At 36.5% G+C, this 19,109-nt stretch overlaps 1 protein-coding gene across 1 annotated transcript; it reads right to left on the reverse strand.

The window, feature by feature from the left end:
• Positions 1–289: 289 nt before the first annotated feature.
• Positions 290–15,313, reverse strand: tbata (thymus, brain and testes associated). The gene is made up of 9 exons (XM_080305451.1): positions 15,204–15,313; positions 6,909–7,127; positions 3,710–3,874; positions 3,504–3,592; positions 3,087–3,236; positions 2,660–2,741; positions 1,433–1,592; positions 1,303–1,343; positions 290–709 (listed from the first exon to the last, which is right to left on the reverse strand). The coding sequence occupies exons 2-9, from the start codon at positions 7,099–7,101 to the stop codon at positions 621–623; spliced, it is 969 nt and encodes a 322-aa protein (XP_080161577.1). The 5' UTR covers positions 7,102–7,127; positions 15,204–15,313; the 3' UTR covers positions 290–620.
• Between the last annotated feature and the right edge of the window lie 3,796 nt (positions 15,314–19,109).

Consider the following 19,109-nt stretch of genomic DNA (forward strand, 5'->3'; position numbering starts at 1 on the left):
TTGATTTTCATTGTTTGTTTCTCTAACAGTCTTCATTGTTCTGCTCTTGATTCTCTTCCATGCTGCAGTAGAAATATATACAGTAAGATACTAAAATAAGACTGAAGCTTTTAGTATAAGTTAAAACTCACATTATTTTGTCTGGCCACTCCTATATGTTTATATGTTTTATATATAAAATCAGAATAGCTAGGGTAAGCTCTTTGACTTTTTTCAAAAAGAAGAAGATAATTTCTGCTATATCTCCATTTATCGAGGTTTGCCACCCTGCCAAAAGTAAACATAATTGTTATTCTTTACACAGACATTTCCTTTTTTATTGCTTTATTTGAAAAGTAAAATAGGAAAAACTGATCAAATCTTCAGATTACTAAATTTATATATATATATATTATTTATTAAATGTTGCTTCAATCAGTTTCTAACCATGATACCTTTGAAAGCTAATAAGCAATTATGTAACAGTATCCACAATTATTACACTGCACAATCACATCTACAGCATATAATCCTATTGATTAACAAATGAAAATAAAGATAAGCTAACTAGGTATTAGGCTACATTTCTCATAGCACAGAAATAATACAATATAGCTAGTTTCTAGGAAGATTATTGAGCTCTATGCATTATCCCCCTCCTGAAGTGAAGGAACCTGAACACTTTCGGCCTCTGAATGGACTGCCAGGACTTCTGCATCACCAATCCGCTCTGCAAAGAACACTCATGTCAGATTCATGCTAAGAGAGTAATTTTCCACATACTACAGATCCACATATCAAAAAAAGTGGAAACTCATTATGTTACACAGCTGTTTTCTGAATTTATTGGTTCTGACTCACAGCAGATTTTAAATTTGCTCTTATTTGAGCTGCTCAATATTAATATGAATAATTGGATCCCTTCTAAAATGCATTACTTATTTCCGCAAATGCCTTTCCGTTAGTTCTGCATTAAATAGGGCATTATTTTTTAACTTTCACAAAAAGGAATCATTTAAAGAAGCCTAAGTCAATCAAGACAAAATCACTGGAGGAAAAGGAGCATTTATAAGAAGAGGCTGGCTGAGGATGTCAGTCCAAAAAACTCATGCCAGCAAAAGAAGCTCAGAGAAGAGCTGCCATTCAAGCCAAGGACAGACATAAACAGTGTGGCTTAGGGTGGCTTTGTAAAATGTAAAGGCCAAGCTGTATATTAAATATACTCCGAAAGACAAGAAAAATTAAACTGTGCAAAACTTTACATGTTAAAATCATTTTTAAAAATACATACGTAACAGAGAAAGTCAAGCATAATCAAATTACCTGGTTTTTCATCAATGGCAGTTTGATTGACTTGGTGTGAACTGTGGAAGTGAATAAACAAGATTAAAACACATTTAGCTTGAAACATTTCTGTGCCAAAAAAGGGCAAAATCTGACACTTCACTCTAACCTCCTCCTGTGTGGTTTTCCCCATGGCTGCTCAAATGATGCTGCATACACAGACGCTCCTGGATGAAACGGCTGTAGCTGCTGGAAGTTCCGCTGGTTATGGACAGAGAGGTCGACACCGTCCAGAGCTTGTCTGATCATCCCCATCACCAGATCTTTTTCTGCAGTTGATCAACAGTACAACAAGAGTAAAAACAAAATGTAAATATTTACCATAAAAGTGAATTAAGGTAATTCTATAACCATTATTTTTGTGCTGTCTCCTGCCCCACCCTGAGCCTGGTTCTGTCTGAGGTTTCTTCCTGTTTAAAGGGAGTTTTCTCCTTCCCATTGTGGCCAAGTGCTTACTCACACGAGGTCGTCTAATTGTTGGGGTTTTCTCTTCATTATTGTATGGTCCTTACCATATAATATAAAATTCCTTGGGGCAATTATTGTTGTGATGTAACACTATATCAAAAAAAGTAAATTGAATCGAAGAAAAACAATGTATGTACCTTTAAGCACCAGGTGGTTCTGTGTTACAATCTTTTTCAACGGCATTTGAAAGGTTTTTAAAGCTGATCATCAGGCTGGATCATGTGACTCTAAACAATCCCTTTGCTATGCTGCAATAGCCCTAGTCCACCAGAGAGGCTTCCAAATGTACACTGAGCATTTCTTCCCAACTAACTTTCCCTCCACTACTGTATTTAAACATTAGTAATTATTCATCTCTAGCTCTCCTACAGTGTGTCTGTCATCCTGTCTCTCTCTGCTCTCTTTCCCCTCACCCCCCACCGGTCACAGTGGATGGCAGCCCCTCCCTTGATCTTGTTCTGTCAGAAGTATATTCCTGTTAAAACAAGCTTTTTGCCCCTCTCATCAAGTAAATGCTCATAGAGGGTCATGTGATTATTGAAATTATTGGAGTACAGCAGTTTGTGAAATATTCAGACCAGCCCGTCTGGCACCAACAACCATACCATGTTCAATGTCAAATAAATTGCCCAACTCTGATGATGAGATATTGGCATTACTAAGCAGTTAAAAGAGCAACCTAAAAAAGTGGCCAGTGTGCATAGAAAAAATCCAAAGTGACAAATTAATTGCTAAAAAAGTAGGAGGGGGATGCAGTGCCAGACTCTTGAAAGTGCATGTATTAGGAAATGGTTTAAAGAACGCTTATTTATAACTGGAAATGGTAGTGTGCATATCTCTGCTGTGTGTGTGGAATGAGGATTTTTACCTCTTTGGCCTGAAAGAAGAAGCCACTGCTGTACTGTGGAGAGAGAGTCTGTCTGCAGGATCTGACAAAGTATCTCCAAAACCTGACAAGAAAGCGACAGACCGTCACAACAGTAGCTCAGAGATCACATGAAGTTTTATTGAACTTATTAGTGAACTTCTCAAGAAACTTGGTGACAGTGTTTTGCCAGAGGATATTTTTCAGATATCTAATTAAGTGGAACTTTGACCAAAAGCTGTACCCTCTGTGATGTTGGATCTTGCCTTTTTAACCCTTTTTGTTTGTTTGTTTGTTTGTTTGTTTGTTTGTTTGTTTGTTTGTTTGTTTGTTTGTTTGTTTGTTTGTTTGTTTGTTTGTTTGTTTGTTTTAACCCAAAAACACCTCATATTATACAGTACAACTCAGGATCAGTTAACCAGTATTTTACCATAAGTTCTTGATCATGGAAGGGTTGAGGATGGCTCATGCGCTGGTGTTGAGATTTGCACAGGTAGGACTTGGAGGATGGAGGAATAAGTCTGCCAGTCTGAGCTGAATATTGAGTCTTTCGTCGGACAAACTTTTCCTCTGGTTGTTCCTGCAGTACATGGATACATTTTTCCAGTATGAAATCTTCTTGAGTTAGAAAGAAACTGAAGAACTCTACAAAATTAACTTAAATTAGAAAATATGTAAAAAATAATGTAAAAATGTGAAGGTATTAATAAGTATACTGTCCATATACTGTCACATCCAATCTCTAAATTCCCTTTACCATCAGGCACTGGATAGCCATAATCAAACAAAGGATTTTTTACTGTGTGTCAAGTACTGTAAAAATACATGAGAATTCAATTATTAATACCTCTCTTTTGTTCTTTTGTGTTTGGGAAGTTAGACTGATTTTTGCAGCCATTTCTTTGAGTTCATCTCTCCAGGCATCTGACAATAGTGCTGTGAAAAAAGAAACAATTACAAAACGATTAAAGCCATTACTCAAAATTGGCTTCTTTGGGGGCCATTAGAAAAGACATAAAGACATTTAGGTGTCATATATGTTAGTACACATACCTGATTTAGTTTTGTCTCCGCAGACTCCATAAAGATTTTGAGCAAGCTGAAAAGTTGGCTCTGCTGCTTTCCTGTTTATGTGGCTCTTGAGAAGTGGATGAGGAAATAACGACGACGTGACACACCAATCATCTCTTACCATGCAAATTGGTCTGCCTGTGAATCCTGTGGGAATGAGAAATGCTCAGTATTCACCCTGCTCACAGAAAAGTGCTTTAGAGGCACAAATCCATCGAAGCAGTACAATTTAAAAAAAAAACTGGAGCCAGCAGAATCCCTGCTGAGAATAAACGTGATGAGTTCATGGGAACCTCAGGGATGTAACCTTCTTTTCTACCAGTAGTGCAGTAAATTTGTCTATTCATGTTACATATTAGCATTCCAGGTGCCCAAACAGCTGCTTGAAATATTTCATATAGAGCAGGTTGTGAAAGAAGGAAGACTTCAAGAATGAAGACCTTGTTAATGGCTTTAGCTCATATATTAACTTTAATTAGCTCTGACAGGTAATCACCTCGAGTCAGAATTAATTAGTACGCAAACAGATTGTTATTCAGTGTGTCCCAGGTAGATTAGATAATAACCTCTAAATTAATGCAGCAAAGAGACTTTGCAGTCTCAAGTTGAAAAGCATTTGGTAATGACAAAGCGAAAATGCTAATTGAGGACAGCAGGATAAGATGTTAACAAAACATTTAAAGGTTTGTAGGAGATACACTCTAAAAACGCTGATGTACTATAGCTAACTTGCAAGACACAAAAAATATCATTTGGTATAGTTTTGTTTGTTTTAATCATATTACATTTGTATTTATGATGCAACTAAATTTTACTTATGAACACGAGCTTATGAAAGAGCCTCACAAACCACTACACACTTCTAACATGTTGTGGGAGAAGTTTGCCTTCAGCACTTTCTGCCAGGCTTTCTAACACATGGTAGACACGGGAAAGGGTTTTACTGAACCTAAATTTGGATGTGTTTTTTTTTTCTTTTTCCCAAACCTAACAACCTGGATCAAAGTGGAAAAAGATGAAAATAATAAGCCAGCACTGACTTTAGTTAACAAATACAAACTCCAGTCTCCTGGGTGAAAATATCTTTGAGCAATTATTCCAGCACAGTCTCCTACCTTCATAGACTTTATTACTCCTTACTTTAACTGAATTTCAGTGATGGATGGATACTTTCTTGGACACACTTAATTTGATTCAGTTAAACAGTTATTCAGTTATTTGCTATGATTTCTTCAATAAGTTGTTTACTTCTTGTTTGCATAAACAGTGCAAAGCATTACGCTAAATATCACTGACAAATTATATATAGTGTGTCCAATTATCAGGGCAGCTTTAATAAAAGCTGCCTCTCAATGGAAACAAATTTAAAGATAGATAGATAGATAGATAGATAGATAGATAGATAGATAGATAGATAGATAGATAGATAGATAGATAGATAGATAGATAGATAGATAGATAGATAGATAGATAGATAGATAGATAGATAGATAGATAGATAGATAGATAGATAGATAGATAGATAGATAGATAGATAGATAGAATTCAGTTTTATTTATATGGATCACAACAACAGTCCCATTAGGGCTCTTTACTTTGCAATGGAAAGACCTGACAAAAATACACACTGTGCCATAAAAGGCATTTACACCTATGTATGCTAAAAGTGGCAAGTCAATTGTCCATTGTCTAATTGTCCACTGACTCATCAACCAGATACTGTCCACTCCAATAATGAAAACATGGCATGCAAAATTTGAATATACGGTGCACCCATGCACAGTTGTGGTCAGATTACATCCACTGATCACAGGCATAAATTGGTAAGTTTGGACTTTAAGTGATTTCTTTGAATCATTCATTCGGGGTGAAATGATTGCACAACATACATATTTGATAATGTTAATAAACTTGAATTAAGTGCACAAAAATCTGGATGATTAAATGTCTAAATTAAATGTTTAAATGCTTAGGGACATTTAACCAGATATAATGAACAAATCATTAAAAGTCGAAACTTACCACAACATTACGTAATAAGTTTGTATAACATTTTGAGCAGTACCGCAGTACAAAACGCCTAATTACCTATGCTTAACAGCAACATGCACCTACAAAAATGCATATATAAAATGGCATGTAGGTAATTTTGTAGACTGGACTAATTCACATGAGGTCCCTTATGTACATTTATACACTAAGTTATCCTATATTAAAATTTTGATATAGTCGCTAAACACAAATAATACTGACATGGGAAAACAATCACAATTTGACATTGTTACATCAAAAACTTGTATATTCCATATTTGTTAAATTATTTTATTATTATTGTGATTGTCTTTCACAGTCACGCCCAACCCATCCTCTCTTGCAGTGGTGGGTGTGGCTTAGAAAATCCCAGACAGGCACCCCTGTGTTCCATCCATCCTGTTGGATGCTGCTGTAAGACATACCCACAGACCAGCCTGACCCACTCTTCCCCACCTGACATAACCACTTACCTGCCAGCCTGTCTGACCCACTCTCACCCCACTTGCCAAAGTCACTTACCTTCATAGAGCATTAAAGCGAAGCTCTTAGGAAAGGAGATGAGCCAATTCTGTTTTATAGAGACTTACCTCAACAGCTCTGGCCAAGGAAAAAGAGACACAACTATTTGATAAATGCTGAAGTCATTTACCAGGGCCTGTGTTTGGTTCCTGCTGAACAACTGCTAATAGATTCAAAGACTCCATGTTTTACTGAAGTACCTTGTTGTCATTTTTATTTCAGAATACTTAGCATGAATACTTAATATTTAATTACAATTAAATGATTTTATCATAAGGTGTTTAACTGTTTTAAGTCCATAAATACTAAATCACCTGCAATTTAGTCTGTTGGCAGGTGATTGCAAGGCAACAACATAAATACAACATAATATGAGACATACATAAGAACCTTCAAGAACCTGAGCTGCATCAGGCCCAGTTTTAGCTGAGATTTTTGTGTGTTACAGTTAGATCATTTGAATCAAGATGGGAGCTAGAGTATTGTCTTATGTTTATTTCTTAAAGATGCTTCTTATTTATAGCACCTCAAACACACATGTAAAAAAAACATATCTTGGGCTTTATTTAAAAATAATACATTTAATAAAATAAATAGATATCTTCCGCTTGCCCAGCTGTTTGCTCACCTTGAATATGTCTCATCCTGTGTGGATGAGGGTTGTGCCGGGAGAAGAATGAGTGGTGACTCAAGGCACCAAAACATGGACTGCTTTTTGTAAGCATATTGGTAAATTCAGGAGTGAATGGGAAATGGTTAATCTGAGCGAATTTCCCTTCAGCTGTCATCCCCCTCGATTCCAGGCTGTGTGCTCTCGACATGTCTGGGCTGAAAGCTTTGTCTCAGTCTGTATGAATGAAGGAACAGTTGTTGAGTTAAGTCCTATTTTGAAATAAGGTGACAGAATGTCAAAACCCCAGCATTCAAAACTACTTTGATTGCAAAGTTATGAACATACATGCTAAACATAAATAAATAAATAAACAAAAATCAAGAACTAAGACCATTAGAACCCAAACTTTCCTTTGAAACCCACCTCCCACGCCCTTAAATGTATAACATGAAAATAATTACAACTTTAGCCAGAAAATTGCTCAGAAGAAGCACCCTACCTCTGAAAACAGGCACCAGCTTACAGCCTAAGGTCTGCAGTGCTATGTGGTGTTTTTGTTGCCAAGAAACCTAAACTAAACAAAGGTGTCTGAGCACTGCGACACTGAGCCACTTCATTCAGACACCGTTTTCATATGCAAAGCAGAATATATTCATGCTATTCTGCAGTGATTTAGGCAAATCTCAAAGAAAAAAAAGAAAAAAAAAGCACCGCTTAGTTTTTACCACAAAATTGAATTTACTTTCCTACCTTTGACTGTTTTAATGTGGTCTTGCTGTATTGTTCTAGCAAAAAAAACCTATTCGCTTTAGATTCAGATTGCGACGTATACAACCTTCTCAACACTCGTAAATAAAGAACTGCAAGCCAAGGGTCATGTGACCAGATGTAGGCGCAGCAGGAAATCTGACTGCAGGACTATTACTAAAACTAAAACTCTTAGTTTTGCAAATGGAACAATAGCAACTTGTTACATGACAGTTACATTAAAGATCCAACATGAAAGACAAACCACTTGCATTTCTTTAAGTTAAATTATCTTTCATTTCTCTAATAATATTTTATTAGCAGTTCTACTGCACAGTTCTCCCCTGCAGGCAAATCTGTTGCATCTAATAAGACGAGCATCAGATTAGTTTACAGTAGCTAGAGAGGCATCCCATGGGCACTGCTTATTGCCAATATTAGACGGCTATGAGAGTTTTCAGCAATCAGTCCCTCCTAAAATCTTGCAATTTTGTTTTATTTCTTGGAAAATAAAACTCATTCTCAGCCAGTGCGGTCTATTAGTGCTGAACATCTTGCATAGCCATAAATAATTAGCAGCCTTCTTTTAAATTCACAGTCTCTTGTATATATGACACGTCTTTTAGAGGTAGAAGTAAGGTAGAGTGAACCTCAAGGCAATACACAATGTGCACAATGCTTATTATTCCTTCCTCTTGTTGTTTGTAGGTGAGGTCATAGCTCTGTGTGCTTTGCTTTGTATTAGCTTAATTTAAACTACTTAGGTGAATATATTGTCAGGTCTTGAGAATGATCCATCAATGGAGTAGTCATTTTGCAGCCTCACTTTTCAATAAACAGTTGAAGAAATGTGATATAACCCAATCCATATCTCAACTGTCAGTGCAAACTGTATTTGGATACGCTTCACTGAACACAGACAATGTGTAGGGGTATTCAGAAACATTAGTGATTCATACCACTGCAAAAACTTTAAGAGAAATACAGCAACCTTTTATTCTCGCCAGGTTACACAGGGCAGCATTTCAACAAAGGCAGTTGAAAATATGTCTAAGCTTCTTCCTGGACTCAGGGTCAACCACATGATCCAGAAGCAGGGTCAAGGTGCTGTTTGATGTCCTTTTCAAGATTGAGTTAGATAAAATAGAATAGGAAGGATACAGAGAGTGTAGGACGTTTTCACAGTAAAGCAGGTGTGAACCTTGATCAAGCGATCCTCATTTATTTAGAATATAAGGCAAAAGACAAATAGTGAATGAGTATGCTTTTCATACACAATGGAAATGTTTTTATATTGATCATATTTATTTATATTACCACTTATATCCTAGCAGTATTTAGGTCACCAGTTGACAGCAGAAATGGCCTGCACGCGTGCATACAGACATATTGATTCTCTGGAGCATTTAATGATATTATGTGTTGCAGATGAGAAAACCATTTGCAATTTTAGATTTACTTACTGTTAAAATGCAGAAACATTCGTCTTTCAGATGGGTGTGTTCATGTTCATGTTACAAACCTAATTCATGTTACGGGAATGTTACCGATCTATATTGTGTTGTGTTATAATGAATGATTTATTTTTGGTTCCTATTACTGTTGCTTTAGTATAAGCTGCATTTTACTGCCAGATTAAGTTAAAGTGCTTTGAACTTAATCTGGCAATAAAATTTTTTAGACTACCTGTTATAAAAACAAGAAAACACCAGTTTTTTTTTTAGAAAGCATTCATGAGAATTGTTTAAAACCGAAAACTATTCTTAGTTATCAGACAAATAAGAAAACAAATTTACTTTTTTATGCACAAATTTGAGCTGGCCCACTGAATTTCTGTGAGAAGTCAGAAATTAATCGAGCATAACATTCAACCACTAAAACATTTTTTTATGTTGAGGAATGCCAGTAAAATCGCAAGTAAATAACTGTAATTTGGCACAGCTTGAACATACAGTTGCAGTAACTATTATAGAAACATTAAAAATTTAATTTATTAATTAATTAAAAAATTATATGGCCAACTTATGGCTGAGTATAACAAAAATGTAATCCCAAATAAAATGTCCACCACTGCAACAAATCACTCAGCACAATGCGACACATCACTGCTGTCTAATGTATAGGTTTTGTGTTTGCTTTCTGTCAGATAGAGATGCAGTTCTATGGGTTAATCTCCTGTCTGGTTGGTGGATGGAACTTAATAAAAACTAGATATCCCTCTCTGAAGGTAAGGGCATTCATCATCACAGGCCTCCAATACTTGCTGAGACATCTTTTTTTTATGTAAGTCTGTCCTTGAAATAGTTGAACGAGGGTGTACACCAAACTAGGACTCAAAAATCTAATCAGAAATCTCATTTCTATCGGTGGGTAAAAAGAGTTTATGGTTAACTTCGTGGCGTGAATCCCCAACTGCATGCCTGCATGCTTTGGCTGCCATAAAGAAATATTGCGTAGAGTAATTTAAATAAGCACGTAGTACAAAAATGCTAATGTTAAAGAGTTAAGCTGACATAGGGTAATATACAGCATGTCAAAGTTAATGACACTCTATTAATAACTGACAGTACATTTCACCTAAAACCACCAACCTCATTATGACATTAGATGACATTGGATTGCATAAGCCATTAGGACCTATCGTCCAGGAACTATGAAAGTCTGGTGAAACTTTTAGTGTAGTCGGAAAAATGTGGCTGATATTCTAGAATTCTAGAAAAAAAAAATTAACACGAGGTCTTGCAGAATAATCTAAAATAAAATTCCTGGTGACAGTGTGATTATTACGATCATTAGTTGTAAAAAGACACAGCTGGTGACACATGTCAAAGATGCAGCAGTTCCTGCCTGCAGTTTTTCCACTAACAAGACTAATGAGTAAAGTTAACAGTGACAAGGATGGAACTTAATAAGGAATGTGGAAGGAAGGAGTTGATCTTTTTCAAAGTGGAAAAGGTAAACAATTTTTCTAAAGAGACGTCTTGGGATACTGTACTTCAAATATAAAGAGTCCCAGGTATAGATTCATAGATTGAATTTTTTATTTCTTTTTTCTTTTTTTTTTTGGCTGATTTGCAAACTATGCAGTATTTTATTGCATGTACTGACTTTATGCAGTACTGTGAGCAAATATTTCCCCCTTCCTGATTTGGTTTTCTTTCTGTCGGATGAAATTCCTCCAAAGCAAAATTAGACTTATCACACACACTTTACTCCTACCAACGGTGTCACAACCAGTTATGACATTTAGGGGGCAATTTTTTTTTTTCCCTTAATAAATGACTCAGGAAACTCAGGAAAGGGAGCAAATCCTTTTTTTTTACAGAACTGTAGAGAGACATCAATCATCATCTGGTTGGTAAAGTCGTCAAGAGAGCTCAAAGTTATTTTTACATAAATATTCAACAAGTCAGTTAAAAATCCAGTCAGACAAGATTAGAAATGAATCATTAATCAGTATTTGTTTAATCCCTGTCTGGTTTGAATAGGACAGTTGTGTTTTTCTACTGAACCTTGAAAGATAACTGTTGTGGTTAGGCGTAGCTTTGGGTCACGTGGTGTTGGTAATAGTGATAGTGGTTGCTATATCACCTGTTCACGTCCCGAGGGAATTTTTGTGAATTAGTGGGTGATGGGGGTGTTACACACTAAGATAACACAGACTTTCAAAGTAAAACAGGAAACACATAACAGTCACGCCAAAACAAAACGCCTAAAACAATACACTGCCAACGCCGAACCGTAACAGGGGGAAGTCGAGTTTTGCTGACCGCTCAAGCTTAGAATGTTTTTGATCACTGTTTTTCTACGGATTTTAAGGATTTGATAACACATAAAGGAGTTTAAACCTGGAACTTTGACTTACGTTTTAAACAGCGGGCGCGTCAACATTATTCCCCTATTCAACTGCTCGGCGACTCAAAGGCTTGACAGTCGCCAATAATAATTTAAAAATCAGTCTGCATTTTATCATCTCCTCATAAGGGCCCAATATTGTCTAGACTAAACACGAAATACTTCTAAATATGTCTTTCTTTTAAACTGCAAAAATAAGTGAAGGGGGGAAATTATATGTTTTCTCTACTTCAGCTGATTCATTTCACCTTGGTAGAAATTTGTCTTGTCCATCTCTGTCCAACTGTGTTTTTATACTGACCTCTTAACCAACAGCGGGTGTAGTCATTTTCTGTTGACCTGCACTTGTAGGTGTGCCGGCAGAGGAAAAACATCACATGTAAGAACTAATATGAGTGTTAGCATTTTTGTTGAAAATGTGAAGAAAAATTACACTGATCTCCTTCTATTTGATCTCCTAGATGATCGTTTCTGTAGCCCTTCCTTTCTTCTATTCACACACCTGTAACTCGTGGATGTTTTGTGCCATGCACCGTCATACCCAAAGACTCAGAATATCTATTTTTGCACCTCTTGTTTACAGTATGCTGTGCATCAAAATCTAATTTTCTAAAATTACCTTTTCTCCTGTGCCTTCAGTTAAACAAATTAAGTTGCTGTCCTCAGTGAATGATTTTTTTTCACTTGCATATATATTCACTTGTCAGATACACCTGATCTACTGAACTACTCATTAAGCATCTTATCAGCCAATCACACTGCAGCAATTCAATGTATTTAGGCATGTAGACATTGTCAAGATGACCTGCTGAAGTTCAAACCGAGCATCAGAATGTGGAAGAAAGCAATTTAAGTGACTTTGAACATGGATGTCTGTACCATACAAACTGGTCTGAATATTTCAGAAACTGCTGATTTACTGGGGTTTTCCCAGACGGTTGACTCTGGGCCAAAGCTCAGATGAGTGTGGACAGACTGCTTGGGGCTGATAGGAAGTCATCAGTAACTCAAACAACCACTCGTTATAACCAAAGTATGCAAATGAGCATCAAATGAATGCACAACTCATTCAACCTTGAAGCAGATAAGCTACAACAGCAGAAGAAGAGAAAGAACTGACCCAGCAGCATCAAGTTTGAGGAGATCAATAGTTTCTTCCTCCTCTCTCCACCTTTCTTTCACCCCATCCTTCTTCTTGGGACGTTTTTTTTTTTAAACTCTAATCTAAATACATGTACTGAAATACACAAATAAAATTGCCATAACTTGACCTCATGTTGCCTGCTTCTTTTCTTGTGTGTCTGTGGATGTAAAACAGTAACACACTTTCTGCTCTGTGTCTTTAATTGTAAATAAATGCTATTGTTTTCATTTTAAAATGCAGTGCAAAAAACTTCTGCTCTAAATCTAGAATCATAAATAAATCAGTACACAGCTGTTTCACACCTTAAGGTTCACACTCCCTTGCTACCTACCAGAGTCCTCGAAGAGACAAAAGATTCTTCCTGTGGAGCTGTCTGCTTCCCCCAACTTCCTTACTAGACCCCCACCATTTGTCTTACTGTATGAGTGTGAGACATGTTAAAATCCAGTGGCACCAAGGTATCATACAATAAAATAATGTGATTAACCATGACAATGAGTGAACTACCCTTGTCAGATCTTAGCACAATAGCTCACAGGATGAGCATAAAAGGATGTACAGCTGACAAGTCTGCACCGACTGTGTGATGAAAGGGAGAAAATTTCAAAAGCAATGAAATTTGAAAGTGTAATGTAAAAAACGACTTGATGAGAATTTAGATAAGATGCAGTGTTTTCAGGTTTCATGCATTTAATAAGCTGTCTAATCAATTCTACTCATTTTTCCAGAAAATGTAATTTATTTATTTTTTATTTAATGAACACAACAGAAACTCAGAGAGTTCCTTGATCATCAAAGTAGCAAAACCCCGCTGAGCTAGTTCCTGCAAATGTTGTTGTAGGAAGTTTGCAATGCCAAACAAAAAACTTTAAAGGTCTTCACCCTGGAAATAAGACAAATAAGACAGGACGCAACAGGCAACCAGTGTCCGATAAATACCCTGTTCACAGTGAAGCTTTTAAGTAAAGCTAATCTAAGAATGTGTTAGTAGTATGAATTCTGTGTGTGTCAGTCTACAAAAATAACAAAAGTACTGAGTGGTGTTCCCTGAGGAGACTAAGCTTACTATAGTGAAACTAAAAATGGTGTTAGATGAAACAAATAAGAACCAAAAAATTTCATTTCAGTTCATTTAAAGCTAATTTAATAAGAGAAACGTGTGAGCAGATCAGAGTAATGCCAGAGAAAAAGTCATCAAGTGATTAGATGACATTGTCTTGAAACCACAAAGATCTGTAAAAAAAAGAAAATTGCATCCATCCATCAACAAAATCCATCTAGAATTTCAGGGATATTTCAATGTGGACAAAAGTATTGCATTAAAGTATACTAGTTTCCTGGCAGCTGATTGTGTTTTAGTTTAAAAAAAAATTCTTTACATTACAATTCCCTATTTCTTTTTCAGCACCAAAAAAGTCAGATAAGATTCAAATTCAAATTCAAATTTTTATTTGTCACGTACACAGTCATACACAGTACGATATGTAGTGAAATGCTTGGACAACTGCTCGTGACCTAAAGAAAACAAAAAAGGAAAAGGCTATGAATAAGATAGGAAATAAATATGAAAAATTAAAAAGGGTAAATTTAACTAGGAAGGACTAAAATATAAATTAAGGTTAAAAATGAAATAACTGTACAACACAAATTAGAATGAAGGGTAAATTTAACTGGGAAGAATAAGATAAAATATATAAATTAAAGTTGAAAATAAAATAACTGTACAACAAAATACAGGTTTTACTGAGAATGATCCAGTAGAAGAGTGAAGGATGGTATTTATCTTTGAAGTGGATCATTTAAACTGAGGGGGGTTGGGGACAATCAGAGAAAGCTGTGCAGGGGATGCAGGCAAGCAGGCAGACGACAGAAGAGTTGTACCAAGGTTGATCTAACCACAAGAGATTCAAAATAGCTAAGTTTTTTTTTTTAATGAAAAAACTTTAACCACACTTAAATTACGAACCGAATTTCAAATAAAATGTTGTGAAGCTGTGTAAAATACGAATTAAATGAATGGAATAAATTGCAAATCTCATAAAGCCACATTTGAATTACAATGAAACATAGAAAACATATCAAATCTTATCCAATCAGAGATTTGAAAGTTTATTTAAGTAAAGCAAAAAGTTAAAAAAAAGTTAAAAAAACACACTAGCATCCCCACAACAACAGTGGATGTGGACTTTTGCTGCAATTCCCAGCTCCTCAGCAGGAAACAGAGGCAGCCAAGAAAGCATTAAAAAAAAGACACAAGTGGCTGAGCTGGACAGTGAGTTATGACAATGTTGGCTCAAGGAAGGTGGGAAAGGCTTGTTACGGTCAATCACAGAAGTACAGCCCCAGAATTTAGATTTTCTTGGCATGTGGTCTTAGCATGTTTAGAAAATCTGTCAACAATGGCGCGTATGATTGGTTAGTGTCACAGGGGGGCAAACCGCTGACAGAACAATGAGCACTATGTGACCACGGTAGATCAAGGTTGGGAAAAGGCGTAACAGGCATGCAGGATTAATATAACAACTTTTGCACAAAATGAACAAGGAATGTTTGCTTTCACTTACCTGCCTCTATTCCATTTCATCGCTTTTACCTTCCCACATTGTTTAATTCATCACTCTGGTCGACTAGTTTTCTTGCCTATCATCTGAGAGTCAATCGGTCTCTGTTCTCTGTGCTGTTCTGTCACTTTGGATTTTAGTGTCTCATTCCTGTGAACCGCCTCCCAATCTGGTTGCTTAGAGTTTTCTACCCGTTTCATCACCACCCCATGTTTTACTTCCTACTGCTGTCGGGATTCTCTATTCTGCTTCATCAGTGTCTAGTTGCCAAATAATTTATTGTAATAAATTTAGTTCAGTTCTTTTAAACAATCTCTTCTTACTGTGTTTATGTTTTTCTGTGGCATTATTGGATGGTGGAGATTATAAAAGGCAGAGTTACACTATGCTGTGAAGTTTGTGAAGCTCTGCCCTTACTTTAAACACCCAGGGACAGTAGATGGGCAAGAAAGGAACTCTGTAAAAGCAAAAGCACAGATTGCAAACAGACAGCTCTGTCAGTGGTCTTTGAAAGTCTTTGATTCCTAGAGACCAGTCATCTTGATAACCCTTATGGATTTTCTGCATTTTCGAACTTTGTGTTCAAGGTTGTAAAAAAGATTGTTATTAAAGATAAACGTGTACTTCTAGGAAATGCGTGTAAAGCATGAGGTATTTTTCACCATCACAACAAAACAAGACAAATGTAATATTTGTATGCATTGAACACTTGAACCAAGACCCTGATCTCAAGGCTGTTTCTTTACAAATTAAAGAAGGAGCTCAGGTAAGGCATTTTTATATCTGCCAGTCATAGCCACCTATGTGATTGTTATGTAAAACAAATACATGCTTGTAGCTGTAATATTTGTAGCACTGGGTTAGCATAAACCCCAGAAAGCTTACTAACATCTAAAAAATTTACAATCCACTGCTCATCCTTTTGAACAAGCCCTGTTTCTTACTCACACGTAGTAAAACACAGGTTTTTGTGTTGTGCTGAATGTAGAGGAGCACCTGCACTGTATTTTTAGTTTAGTCTTTCTAAGCTCAGCTTGCCACATGTACCCAACGCTTTCATTTTAGCCTTCACCATTACTCCACCGTGCATGGATGTGTTTTTTTTAATCAGACTATTTATTGGTGCTTGCATCTCTGCTTTTCTATGAATAAAACAAAATCATTACCATCTGGGGATTTAAATTATGCCGGGCTTATATTTTGTCAGCTTTATCTTGTAAACAGCACGACTACATGGATGACTAGTGTGGAAGCAGTTTTTTTCCCCTAACACCACCAGCAATAACACCATTTTTGATTAGCGTCATTATTGTTCGCTTGCTAGTTGTCCAGTATTTTTTAATAAAAATAAATGACATTGTCATCAGTGCATATAATTAGCATGTTGGCATGCTGAAAAAAATAATAACAATCTAAGATGATGATGATGATCATTAGTACCACCGGATTCAAGTACTATTTTACGTCATATACCATAGGCCTCTAAATGTACCATCCAAATTTATTTTCACCAACTGGCCTAACCCCACGAATGTATAAGGTATTTCTAATATTTCATGTTGTGCAGACCACTATAACACAGCTCAGCAAGTGAAAAAAAGAATAAAAACTCATATTCTTCCTTACACTGAGACTTGAAAATTGCCAAGTAGTGCAGATTTCTTGTTAAAATGATGAGCAGGCTCATCAAAACTCAGCAGTGATGGCTGATGAATGCAGCTCTGAAATTACAGGAGCAGTTATGGGGCAGTTTAATTGGATAAAAGCAAAAAGAGTAGATGCGCTTTTTACACAGCGTGGGGTGGAGTCAGCGGGTGACAACAAAATACATTTGGTTTGAAATCCAGACTTAACGCACAATCTGCTTAATGGGTTTAATTGAAAATCACAAACAATCTTGTACATTGTCATTCAAATCTCTTTTTATATGACTTTACAGTGAAAAGTCAGGCTGTAACAATCATTTTAGTATTGAAGCAAATTGTGGATCTCAAATCATGCTGCAGATTTTTTTTCCTTTTGACTAAAGACAAAATAAAGTCCTCCTGGCAGCAGTTACACTATTTCCAAAAACACTGAATCACATGTAAAGTCATTCAAATCCATATTGAACTGAAAATAGCCCAATAGCATATAAAATGTTAAACCCAAGAAATTATTATTATTTAAATATATACTCATGATATAGATATATTAGGAAAGTTGCGATGGGTGCATGCTTACTACTGTATTACATGGCCTCTTATTTCAAGAATACTCCCATTTGGTAACTGGGGAGAGAAATTGCTGTAATTTTGAAGTAAAAATGTTTTTCCATTCTTGCTTGATATATGACTCATTCACAGTTTGGAGATGCCTTGTTCCTCTTTCACTTTATAAGGCGACTATTATGGTTGACATGTCTGTTAGTTATGGCAGTTTTGTACCAGACTTCGTCTTCTTTCAGCTGTTCCCACAGCAGATAATCTGCCTCCATCTCACCCTTGGATCCTCTTCTGTCGCACCAGCCCTCAGCATGTCCTCCTTCACAACATCCATGAATTTTCTCTGTGGCCTTCCTTTTTCTCTCCAGCCTGTCAGTTTCATATTCAACATCCTTTGAACACTAAACCCCTTTATCCTCCTTTGCACATGTCCAAATCATCTAAATTTTGTCTCTGTCCTTTCTGGTCACAAAAAAACTAAAAATGAACTTTAGTTTTGCTACCCCCAGCTTTGCCTCCTGTCTTTCTATTAGTGCCACCATACATCAGGTCTCATTATTATCTTGTAAACCTTCCCTTTCACTCTTGCTGCTATATGTCTGTCACAAATCGCCCCTGACAGTCATCTCCATCCACTCCACCCTGCCTTCACTCTCTTCTTTACTACTCTTGTACACTTGGATGGTTAACCACAGGTATTTAAACTCATCCACCTCCTTGCTACCTGGTTGCATCTTCACCTTCACAAACACATTTTGTTTTGCTTCTCCTGGCTTCATTCCCTTTCTCAACAGAGCATGCAGTACCTCCAACTCGCCTGGCTCTCTTTCACCTCCTCCCTAAACTCAGTACTGCTCACAATGCTTTCTGCAAGCATCATAGTCCATAGACACTCATGCCCTTGATGTTCGCAGACAGTATTGTGGTCTGTGAGCTAGATTGCTGTTTTATGTCCAAAAGGTTGTCTTGCTGAAATAAGCCTGACCTTCCATGAAAAGATGTTAGCTAGATAGCAGCACATATTGCTCCCACATCTGTATTTATTTTTCGCTATTAATGGGACATTCTGGGATGTACAAGTGTCATCCGCACTGATGCACCCTAACTTACTGGCTCAGGAAGTGTCTAATGACAGTCCTGCTCCCTCTTTAGCCTGGAGGAAGCATGAATTTTAAATTTTGATCCATTAGAATGTCTTATCACTTCCCCTCAGTCAATCTTGAGTAGAGATTACAATTGTGAATGCAGTGGTAAACTGTGTTTACAGACAACACTCCTCAGAAGTGTGATTTAGGAGATACTGTTGTTTCCACTCAGCTATGTTTGTCTCCTATGCACTGCTGTCTGAAGAGCTCACTGATAACAGCTATTCAACAATGTTTTTGTCTCTTTTCCTTGCTTCCAGAGATTTTTTGTAACTGTCCATTATTTTTAATGGCTTGTAATATATGCTGGTCTTCTTTGCAGTCTTATGGCTGCTATTTTCTCAGGCAGTCTTTGTGAGTGGTGAGACGTATTTACTTTTAAAAGACTCCAGAAGCAACAAATGGTTTGCTCCATCCCCAAACGCCTTTACTATGTTGTGAAGAAAAACACATGCATGTGATGCAAGACCGTGTTAAAGTTTTTTGAAATCTTTTTCTGACATCAAATTTCCAAAGCAATACAGTTTTTCTCAATGAATGTGTTGGCTTTGAACTATTTT

The sequence above is a fragment of the Astatotilapia calliptera genome, chromosome 8, assembly GCF_964374335.1.
Source record: "Astatotilapia calliptera chromosome 8, fAstCal68.1, whole genome shotgun sequence".
Classification (NCBI taxonomy): domain Eukaryota; kingdom Metazoa; phylum Chordata; class Actinopteri; order Cichliformes; family Cichlidae; genus Astatotilapia; species Astatotilapia calliptera.